The sequence below is a fragment of the Psammomys obesus genome, unplaced genomic scaffold (genome assembly GCF_907164565.1).
Source record: "Psammomys obesus unplaced genomic scaffold, mPsaObe1.curated_primary_1811, whole genome shotgun sequence".
In the NCBI taxonomy this organism is placed as follows: domain Eukaryota; kingdom Metazoa; phylum Chordata; class Mammalia; order Rodentia; family Muridae; genus Psammomys; species Psammomys obesus.
The window spans coordinates 26,210,773-26,222,521 of NW_026596057.1; the positions used below are offsets into that span (position 1 = coordinate 26,210,773).

At 41.1% G+C, this 11,749-nt stretch overlaps 1 protein-coding gene across 1 annotated transcript; it reads right to left on the minus strand.

Annotated features, from left to right (window-relative positions):
- Nucleotides 1-90: 90 nt before the first annotated feature.
- On the minus strand, nucleotides 91-10,269 carry Glrx2 (glutaredoxin 2). The gene is made up of 5 exons (XM_055624628.1): nucleotides 10,042-10,269; nucleotides 6,875-6,938; nucleotides 3,641-3,817; nucleotides 2,189-2,350; nucleotides 91-1,197 (listed from the first exon to the last, which is right to left on the minus strand). The coding sequence occupies exons 1-4, from the start codon at nucleotides 10,137-10,139 to the stop codon at nucleotides 2,216-2,218; spliced, it is 474 nt and encodes a 157-aa protein (XP_055480603.1). The 5' UTR covers nucleotides 10,140-10,269; the 3' UTR covers nucleotides 91-1,197; nucleotides 2,189-2,215.
- Between the last annotated feature and the right edge of the window lie 1,480 nt (nucleotides 10,270-11,749).

Sequence of the window (11,749 nt, forward strand, 5' to 3'; positions counted from 1 at the left end):
TGTGATGAGTAGAATCCTGGTTTGATGTAATGCTAGACCCCCAAAAAGTTTTTTTTTTTTAAGTCATTGAGAATAAAATTCAACACACTGTTTGGTAAGCATTGGAAGAGTTTATTTCTTTTTAAAATAAAATTAGAATGAAAATCAAGATGACCTGTTGCCTTTGGTATTCTTGAACCTTATGATGATAAGGCTTATCTTAGAGCTGCATTATTTTAACACTGACTGTAACCAAGAGTTAAGTATCACTCTTGCTCTTGTTTTCCACAAGCTTAGGAAGAACTAATTAGATATTCCTTTTAAGGATTAGTTGTGGATCTCAGGGATTAGGCACCTGGGTCTGAGTATGATACCACAAAACAAGTTCCTCAAAGCCAAGTACCCTATTACCACCTGATCCACCAGTGTAACTGCATTTAAGTAACCTTCTTATGACCGTATATCCAAATATGATTAATAGTGACAATAATGACAATTTTCCTTTCTCATGCATAACAGACTTCCTCTGTTCTCTAACATGAATTTTATAACATAGCAAAAATATAAAATGTCTCATGACAAAATGTAAAATAAAGGAATAAAAACATGCCCTTTTCTTTTCCTGACAACATTACAAATTAAATGAACTATCAGCACAGTCTAAATTCTCACTATATCAAGGTATCCAGAATGCAGATTTAGTCCAGATGAACATCACTGACAGCAAGCCACTGTCTTCCTCAAAATGCCATGATTCCTAATCCATCTTGACCAGAAGGCTGAAGCACTCACTCTGGAAAGTCCATGTTCTTCCTACCTCTAAGAAAGGCTCAGAATTTGGTAATCTGTCCAATGTGACTCTGGGAATCTACTGGGGAAAGCATTATTTCATAGACATATAAAATATTCTAGACCAGATTAGCAAACTATTGGAAATATTTTCAAGCTTTTAAAATAATTACTTCTTAAAGGGTATTTTAGTTTGCTAAGTTTATCTGAAATTAAATCAGTTTGAACAGTGTATTCCTAGTTAGGAAATGGTAAAGTAACATTATAAGTGGCAACTATATGAAGAGATAGTCTTATCCATCTGGGCTGCTCAAACAGAATACCTGACTAATTTATGAAGAGGAGATTTGCTGTTTATAGTTCATAAATCGGGAAGCTTGAAGTTACGGCACCAGCATCTGCTGAGGATTTTCTTACTGCACGATGACACTGCAGAGGCAAGAAGAGTAAAAGCACAGGCGTGTGAGACTTAAGGGGGCCAAACTCATCCCTTTATCAAGAACCACTCTTCTGTGATAACTACCCAGACCTTTAACATGAACTAACACATCTGCCCTCATGATTAACCACTTTTTAAAGACTCCACCTCTATCTATGCCATGTGTCTCCAACACATGAAGTCTGTGATGAGGCACATTTGAAACATAACGAGAACCTTTAGTCTAAACTCCATCTAATACCTGGTTCCCTTAAACATTTCCAGGTTAGGCATGGTGCTTCCACATGTAATGCAAGTTTGGGAAACTGAGGCAATGGGACTGATGTGAGTTTGAGGCCAGCCTGAGCTATTAAGAATGACCTTGTCTCCAAAAGAAAAAAAGAAATTCCAGTAGCTGTTGCCCATTCTGGAAGGTAGAACATTCCAACTGATAATATGACTAAATACCTTTCTGAACTGTTTGAAAAGTTCATCCTCACTATATTGATACCTTTTGCCTTCTGCCAACAGAGATGTTTTCCCTGTAACTATGAAGTAATTAGCAGTTTGGTTTTCCAACTATAAGCTTCTTTCCATCCTACATATTTAGTATGTCTCTGATGATCTAGAATATAGCATGAAGGGCTATCATGATATAATATCCCAATCTATTGCATATCTACACCACATTAAATTTTAAAGAAATCATACATCAGTCCTCACTCCTGAAAGCTAGTGAATGCAAGATGTTAATTCCTAGATACTATAGGGAGTAAGAACTTCAAGTGCTTACTATCTCTTCATTGTAAAATTCATAAATAAATTCCTAATAAACCTTTCTTTTGATATAACTCCACCTTCTTCAGTTTTATAGACCCTTTTCATGCTCAAAAACTAGCAAATATGGCAGTTTATTTTGTTAATTATTTTGAGTCTTTCTGAAGGTAATCCACACACTTAGAACATCCTTAACAAGTAAAAGGTATTATTGCGTTAACTAACATTTCCTGGTCCTGGTGACTATCCACATCAGTCAACGTCTTTCCTCTTGTTCTTTTTTAAGTAACACTGATGAACCAGTGGCAGCAATTTTCCTTCTTTGTGAAGCCTATGAGTGTCAACTGCACCTCCAATAAATGATCCGTTGACAAATATTCTTGGAACCTGTTGAATAAGCAAAAGTTAAATGAGGCCCAATAGTAAGTGTCAGAACTAGCCCAGCTTTGGAGGGAAATGAGGGAAGTCACTTGCCCAAGATAGCATTAGTAAAGGATGCATGATTCAAATCCAAGGCAATCTGATTCTAAAGCCCTTCCTCCAACAGACCACAATTATTTTGAAAGACAAAAATAAGGCAGGCCCTATGAGCCACCAGGATGTTCCCTGGGTTCTGCCTGCCCTTTGAAGACCTGAGTCAGAAAGCCTCAACTTTTTCGTTTTTCTGTCTCTTTCTTTTGGATACCTGCCAGAGTCTAAGTACACTTTTTCTGACAGTTAGAGCTCCCCTGCTTGCTCCAGTGCCTCCTTCCCCGCCTTATGACTGCTTGTCTCCCATGGGCCTGACCTCAGTACTGGCTTAAACGGTGTGGCTTTGCTTCTTTTTTTCCTCTATTCTTTTCTCTCAAGAAACTACTGCTTTTAAACTCTAATAAAACTGTTCTTGAGCAGAAAGGAAAGAAGGAAGGGAAGAAGGGAAAGGTAGGTAAGTATTAATGTTTATGTGGTTTCTTTCTCCATGTTTACCAAGGTCGTCTACAAACCTTTAAACAGGAACATGGCAACTATGAATATTTTGCTGACTATTCATGTCATGAAGAAAATATACAAAATTATAGAGGCCAGAACAGCGAACACTAAAAAACAGATAAGCACAGGAACCAAAGACCGATTCTGGTCTGTACTGTCCAAGAGTGGAAGGAATATTTTACCTCGCAAAGACCTCCAAAAGCATCTTAACGTTCTCAAGACAAGCACTCATGACACCATTAGCTGCCTCATGCCAGTCTGTCTCTGTCTGTGTGTCTCTCTTTCTCTCTTACACACACACACACACAAATAAACATAAAAATTAAAATAAACTATGCTGTTTCCTATTCTATGAGGCTGGTTTCTCTGTAGATCTGCCTTTTCTTTTCTTTTTTTTAAAATTTATTTATTTTATTATGTATACAGTGTTCTGCTTGGATGTACACCTGAAAGCCAGAAGGGAGCACCAGATCTTATTATAGATGGTGTGAGCCACCATGTGGTTGCTGGGACTTGAACTCAGGATCTCTGGAAGAGCAAGCAGTGCTCTTAACCTTTAAGCCATCTCCAATGCCATTTCTTATCAATGTGAAACCCACAGGAATCAGAAAAGCCAGGCTCACTTTGTCTACCGAGCAAGTCTAGTGTCCAGGGAGCAGCAAGTTACCAGCTCACCACCAGGGACAGCAGGGCTAAGGCTGCACTCACAGTTCTTCCTCCGGTCATCTTGTGAAGAGCATCTTGAAACTGGCTACCATATTCCAGCATATCCAGTTCCACTGCTTTGTAGTTGACATTCATGTCATGGAAAATCTTCTTGGCCATTGAACAGTAAGAGCAGGATGTTTTTGAGAAAATCACCACACAATTGTTAGAAATTGTTTCCTGAAAATAAATAAACAAATAAATAAATAAATAAATAAATAAATAAATAAATAAATAGAGCCTTTTCATCCTAGACATTACCTTTTGGATGAAATCATAATTAGTGGGAGGAATATAATTTTCTGGAGTGTGGAGTACAACTCTGTGCTCCAGTTAAGTTCCTATCATCTATTTGTGGCATCTGTAGATTGAGGATATGATTCACTTCAAATGAAGGCCATTAGAAAAAAAATATCAAAACGGTGCCTGCGAGTAATACCAAGAATGAAACCAGTAACAATTGTTTTTTTCTTTTCTCTCTCATATATTACAACAGCCAATTCTTAGACTGCAAATATTCCCCTGTACTCTTCATGTCATGAAGTCATTTCAGCTTCACTGTAATCTTAATATAGGTCCTTTCACCCTATGTTACTTAAACTGCACAGATGAAGAAACTGAGGTGCAGAGGAAGATAAGTAACTTACCTGCAGTTCTTGACTAACAAGTGAGATACGACTCCACATGAATCCTGCCCTATATTCCAGACACTTTATCTCTATTGGACATGTCAAATGATTTAAGAGGTGTTCAAAAGGCATTTACTCCTTTCTGCTGATCAATTCCAGGTGCAAGAAAATGTATCATTTCTTCTTAAAATGCACAGCTTTCACCAAGGGTGGACAATAGCCTGTTCTCTAAAAGCAATCGTGCTAAGCTATGCTTTCCAGGTTATCCTGGAAAACCCACTTCCAAAAAAAGCCTGTCCAATGGTTTAAAGCCGATGTCATAAGCAAGTTCCCAAAATGACTCTACGATAGCAACCTCAGTTACACTGTCCTCCGGGCCTTTACCTGGTGCCTGGGCTTTGGTGTATGTGTGCATACTCTCTGAGGTTTTCTTGTGGTTAGTTTTCCTTTGTTGGTTTTTCAAGACAGGGCTTCTCTGGAACTCTGGCTGTCCTGGAACTCACTCTGTAGACCAGGCTGGCCTCGAACTCACAGAGATCTGCCCACCGCTGCCTCCTGAGTGATGCGGTTAAAGGTGTGTGCCACTACCACCTGGCATGCTCTTTATTTCTAACTGCATGGTTGTCCAAGTCCTTTAAATGATTTGGGCAGATAGCACTGGCATCTGCACAGGTCTTCAATGGACAAGTCTGAACATCTGCCTGAACATCTGCCAAGGTGGTTCTTACATGGTAGAGCATAAACAGTGACTTCAGGATGAAGACAAAAACACAAAGTACAAAACCCATACGAGATGTTTCAGAACTCAGACTCACCCTTAGGGGTGAGGAGCTCTCTGAGTCATACCCTAGATAAAATACTACACTAATGAATCCGTTTCAGACTAACACTGAATACTGATGCTGGGAGGCTCATAGTCCTTTCCTAAATCTCCACACCATAACTGAAGCCAAGAATCTTCTACCATGCTATTTACGTTAGAGGCATGCTAAACCTATCATTTAGACTCAGAGATGAGCAGCTGAGGGCCTCCACGGCACAGAGCACTAATGAAGACATTCCAAAATGAGTGGACCTCAAGACAGTAGTTTCAAAATCACTTTTCACTTTCTGTCAAGCTCATCCTAACTAAATGCTCCAGGCTGCTGTCTCTGTATTTTAAAATAGAGGATGCCCCACACAAGAAGCTTCTTGCATTGCTGCTCTACTCAAAACATAGTAAGGTTAGCTAAAACAAACTCAGATTTATTTCTAGTGAACCTGGAAAGCAAAGCTCTGGGCCTCGCTTTTGCCAGGCTTATGCTCTACCACTAAGCTGCACCCTCAGTCCAAATCAGAAACAAGATATATGCAGAAGACAGAGAGGAAAACAAATATGAGCCTTATGAGCTGGAAGAAATATATATATATATATATATGAATAATTCTGGGGGTTTGTTTTTGTCTTCATTTTTTGTTTGAAAAGACGAATCTTGGAAATGTTGTCCAAAGAAGCCTTGAATTTTCTCTCCTCTTGCTTCAGTTTCCCAAGTGCTAGCCTGACAGGCAAATAACATCACAATCAGCTTAACACAAATTTTCTGAGGCAGAAATAATTAAGATTGACAATGAAAAAGAGAACAAGAGAATGCAACCACCTCCAGAATCCCTAAGAGAATAATTTATGGAGTAATTATTGCACAGTAGGTTCTGTGTTAAGGCAGAAAGCTGTTAAACAGCTGCCCATGCCAAAACCACAAAATAACCCTTGCTCAGAACAGCCCGATTCTCAAGTATCAACCATAGACTTATAATGGGAATGATAAAGATAAATAAATTAAAGAAAATTCCAGCCTCATAGATGGATTTCATTAAGAATAAATTTCAGCCAGGCCTGATAGGACAGACCTGTAATGCCAGCTACACAGGAAGCTGAGGGAACACAGCAAGTTCAAGAGCAGCCTGAGTTAGAGCAGTTTATGGTTAGCCTGGACAACTGAGGAACCATACTCCTCAAAGGAAAAAGTGAAAAAATGAAAAGAGAGGCAGCTCACTGGTAGAAATTTGTTTAGCAGTTCAGATCAACCTATATACTGTTAAAACAAAACAAACAGTCAGGGGAAAAGGTCTAGAGATGGCTCAGTTGGTAAGAGCACCTACTGTACAAACACAAAAACCTGAGTTCAAGTTCATCATCCATATAAAAAGCCATGTGTGGCTATGCACATACCTGTAACCCCAGCACTGGGAAGTTTGTGGGGTGATAGGGACAGCAGAGACAGAACTGCTGGGGCCCACTGACTACCAGCCTAACTCCAAGTTCAGTGAGAAACTATCTCAGAAGAAAAAGGTGGATAATAATAGAATAGGAACACAGGATATCCCTCCTGTGGCTCCCATACAAGCGGACAGGCAGGTGCATAGCACACACACAGAAATCACACAAACTTCAGAAATTTTAACTAACAAAATGATAGAGAACTCATCACCAGGATAATTTTGATAGCATTTTTTAAAATAAATACTAGTTTGGTAATTTATTTTCCAAACTCTTGTCAGTACTAGACACAGAGTAAGTGTATGAATTGCATAAGGTATTTCTTTGTCCTCCAACTTCCCCATCACTCACTTGGATCTGGTTCACAGGACTACTTGCTGACTTCCCCAGAGATGAAGATGTGCTGTTTCCCATTCTAAAACACATGGAAAAGATCAGCACAGTTAATGTGGTGACTGTCAAGCATACGGGTTCCAGTGGAAGACAACCTTAAATACAAACATGTCCAAATACTCAAAGCAGGGAAAAAGCTTGATCAGTACAAAATACCAGTTCACAAAGCATTTGTCTGCTAACACCTACAGGAACTATGTGCTTCCTTAGGCAGTCTTTCAATCAATTTTACCCGATAAAACCAATCTCTGTGTTTAAAGTTCAATACAGCTATATTCTTAGGTAAATTCATAATCACCAAATATCAAATATTCTGCCCTATTTAAAGCCTGCCCACTGGCAATAAAATGTTTTATATTTCTTCTGAAAACATACAGAAGTGGGAGAGAGTAGGGAGCTGGAGATGACTCAGCAATTAAGAGCACTAGCTGCTCTTGCAGAAGACCCAGGTTCAGTTCCCAGAATCCCTATCAGGCCAGCTTATAAGCAACTACCTATATATGAAACTCTAGGACATATGATGACCTCCTCTTGACTCCAAGGGCATGCACACATATGGCATACACTCACACAGACACACATACATATAAGTAAAACAATAACTCTAAAAATATACAAAAACTTCATGGATACTGTGAAGCAAAGAATCTGCAAAGACCAAAGGAATTAAGGTTTTCAACCACCATAATCTATAATTCCCAATTTTTCAATCCACCAAGTGGGAAAAATAATCACTCCCACTCAAAGGGTCTTGTGAAGATTAAATGAGTTGACATATACAGAAAGCAAAACTGTATCTTATACACAGTAAGTGTCAATAATACTTGATAGGAATCCTGATTACAGGGACCCTCATTGCTTCAGCATCTACTATATAAAACCTAAGAGTGAATACAAACCTTTAATCCCAGTGCTTGGAAGGCAGAGGCAGGTGGAGATCTGTGACCTAAGGCCTGCCTGGCTCACACAGTGAGTTCCAAGACAGCCAGAACTATGTAAAGAGATCCTGTTAAAAAAATTAAAATCAAAAAAGTTCTAATTGGACAGGGATATCTAAAAGAAAGAAAGAAAGAAAGAAAGAAAGAAAGAAAGAAAGAAAGAAAGAAAGAAAGAAAGAAAGAAAGAGAGAAAGAAAGAAAAAAAGAAGAAGAAGAAGAAGAAGAAGAAGAAGAAGAAGAAGAAGAAGAAGAAGAAGAAGAAGCAGCAGCAGCAGCAGCAGCAGCAGCAGCAGCAGCCAGTTAATTATCATTAATCCTAGGATCTTTTTCCCCTCCCTCACTCATTTTTTTTTTTTTTGATCAGTTAAGCAAGGCCTGATGACATACTTGGAGCAAATTAGACATGACACAAACTATTAATCTCTCAAAAAATAAAAAAAAAAGATATGTGCTACAGAGAACTGCTCAAAAGTCTAAGGAATAAGCGTGAAGATGAAGAATTTAAAGTTCAAATAGTTTTTAAAATTTTTGTTGTTGTTGTGGGTTTGGTTTGTTGTGTTTGTTTTGTTTTGTTTTGTTTTGTTTTGTTTTGTTTTTGAGACAGGGTCTCTCTACGTGGACCAAGATGACTTGGAACTCAGAGATACTCTTGCCTCTGTTTCCCAATGCTGGGATTAAAGGCATGTGCCACCATGCCCAGCTAATTGTGTTAAGTATAAATGTAAACTATTTTAAGTTTAAAATTTAAAGGTCCGTCAAAGCATGTCTTAAATCATAGGACGTTTCTGTGCTGTTTTTGAGTGAATCCACATTAAATGGCCTTTTCCGGTGCATGTCAGCGCTGGATAATGAATGTCTGCTCTACATGGGCATTCTCGTACACTTCGCATAAGCTGCAATAAGGTGCCACCTTCCGTAACAACAAAGATGAGTTAGAGACAGCAGTCACTGCAACGGAATGTGTGTTCATCATTATAGATCCTCGTTCCCCAACAGATTAACAAGGACACCACTAAAAACAAACAAACCAACCAACAAAAAAACGTGTGTGCTTATTCCCGGTGGAGAGTGAGTGGGAGGCTTGCAGGACTGCCCTTTGGTCCTGCTTTAGAGGAGTCAGCTTGGAGAAAAAAGCTGGCTGAGTGCCGGGCTTGGTGGCGCATGCCTGTAATCCCATCAGTCGGGAGGCAGAGGCAAGCTGATCTCTGAGTCTGAGGCCAGCCTGGTCTACAAACTGAGTACAGAACAACCAGGCCTACACAGAGAAACCCTGTGTTGAAAAATCAACAGCAAAAACAGAAAACTTGTCTGAGTTTGTGAAGTCCAAAGCAGTGAAGAAAAGGCTAGAGTCCTTGGCCTCAAAGAGTGCTGGATGGCACCAATGCAGTCTACTTGGGTTTTCAACTCTGAAATCAAATCTTTTTCATCTCTAATTTCGCATTTACCTCCTCCTTAAACCTGTACGTTTACAACGGATGAACTTAGTTCTAAGGAAACAAGAGGGCAGAGGAAGCACATTCTGAAATATTTCTCTGAAAAAGCTCCAGAAAGGCACTCCGTTCTTGAGGCAGTCCCTTCAATTTCTAGATTAGCTAAGGGGCAGACACGAATAAACGCACAATAAATACTTCACCTCAACACTGGTAAAGCACTAAACTAGTTATGTTCCACTTATAGAACACCTGCTAACAGATGGCAGATGGACAAAGCAGGATATACCCTGCTTTGCCCTATCCAATAGGAAACAGTTCTAAGGACCTGTCAAAGGGTTGACACCTGGTGATCAGCGCTTTCAGAAGAGAAATCTAGAGACAGTGGAGGAATCGATGCGCTGTGGATGATGCTGAAAAGCCTTGACAGCTGCCTAGGCCAGGCCAGGTTGGTCACGGCTGGTGCGCCAGCCCAGGGTACGCCAAGGAGGGAAGCCAAGGAACGCAACGCTCCCATCGAGCCAGAAACCACATCTACAGGATGCCAGAATTACTAGCTGCAAGTCTTGTTCACTTTCTGAGACAGGAGCCAAGGCTTAGCATCAAAAGAAGAGCGACATAGTTCTCACAGCCAGGAACACCTTCTTTGGGCTCGCCCGGATCTACGCTGCGCTAAGAACCACACGCGGTGTGCGAAGCTCCGACTAACGCGTCCGGTGCGAGCTCACCGCAGGGTCCCGCCCCGCCCGCCGCGTACCCCGAACCCGCAGCTCCAGCCGCACCGCGCCGCACCGCCAAGGTGCTCCCGCTCCGCACCAGCCGCCTCCCCGCCGAAGCCACGCTGCGCCAGGACATGGCCAAGGGTCCCGACGAGGGGACAGCAGCGGCCGAGCGTGACTACGACGCCCGGAGCCCGCCCCTTCGGCTGCCGTGCCCCGCCCCACCGGGCTGCCCGCGCCGCCGCCGGGCTCGGCTTGCCGGTGCGCTTCCTGGCTTTCCGCCTCCGCGCGCCCGCGAGCCCGCGCGCCCCCGAGCCCGCTGGTTCGCCGCCGCCGCCGCCGCCGCCGCCGAGCGAGGCGCTCACCTGGCCGCCGAGTTTTCCCGATCTCTGCCGAGTTCTCCCGAGCTCCGCACGCCGGCAATCTAGGTTAAGAAAACAACTCAGCGAAGAACTACGAGAAAAATGACTCGAGGCAGGGGTGGTGGCCCGGTGTTTACCTGAAGGTACTAGCTCAGTCACCGCCTCTTGTCGGACAGGTTTGCGATGCGAAAGAGAGACCGGATGTCATCTTAAAATATCTATTGATTAGGAGTCCGTAAGGAGGCTGAGTTTTACCCTGAGGAAGTGAAAGGCCAGGGCAAGCTAATGTTGGACGTTCTTACCGAAGAAAACAAGATGGTGTTTTTAAGATAAACTGAAACTAAGAAACGAACTAGCCCAGAGATATTTAATCATGGCTTTCATAGCCATGACTGCCACAGCTGCTGGTGGCAAGCCTACCGAAGCCTCTCGGTGATGGTAATAATAGCCCTTTGTGCGTCTTTTCATAAGTTCTGCTGGGATCCGGCTTTGGTTTTATTTCCTGAAGACACCGAAACTATTAAAGCTGAAGGGCAAATGGTATGTCCAAATTATAAACAACTTATACCTTTATTGAGCCTTCATGCTGGGCCCAAAGTTAAGATTCGTGTTGCCAAGGTACAAAATAAGAACTTCTGTTTATGATTGTTGTTTTGTTTTTTTTTTTTTTTTTTTTTGGTTTTTTTTTTTTTTAACTTCCTTTGGTCTGTATTTCATTAATTCACAAAAGAATCAAAGTTGGTTGCAAAAACAAATACCTCCCAGGGGCATAACATGTTTTTTGTTAAGTCCAAACTTACCTTTAAAATTAAAGTTTGCTATTTATATATATTACTAGATTCTTTTTTTTTTTTTTTTTATCTTACCAAGAGATAGCTATTTAGGAAAACTACTGTGTTTTTTGTTTTGAAGAACTTTCGAAGTACAGTTTACCCCTCAGCTCAGTTAAGCGAACATTACAGTTACAATGAAATTCTCCTCCCTCTTTCTCTCTAGAGATAGATTGTGTACCCCAAGGCGGCCCTCAATTTTGCCATCCTCTGGCCACCACCATACTGGGATAACATGCACCATATCTCCTGCACAACTTAATTTTAATAAACTGTAGATTTTTAGTGGGCAATTGCTTTTTAAAAAAAAAAAAAAATGTCAAAATGCTGACTCAAGCAGAATATGTTGCGCTACATTGATTCTTTTCAACTTCCAGTGTTTCTGGAGATAGCTGTAGAAATGATACTTTTTATCCACACTTCTAAGCAAGAAGGTGCAGTGAAACCAGGCAACTTAAACACTCCTTGGCTAGAAAGAAAAGTTCATTGGGAATCAACTGTCAAAGGGTGTGTGTGTGTGTGTGTGTGTGTGTGTGTGTGTGTGTGTGTGTGTG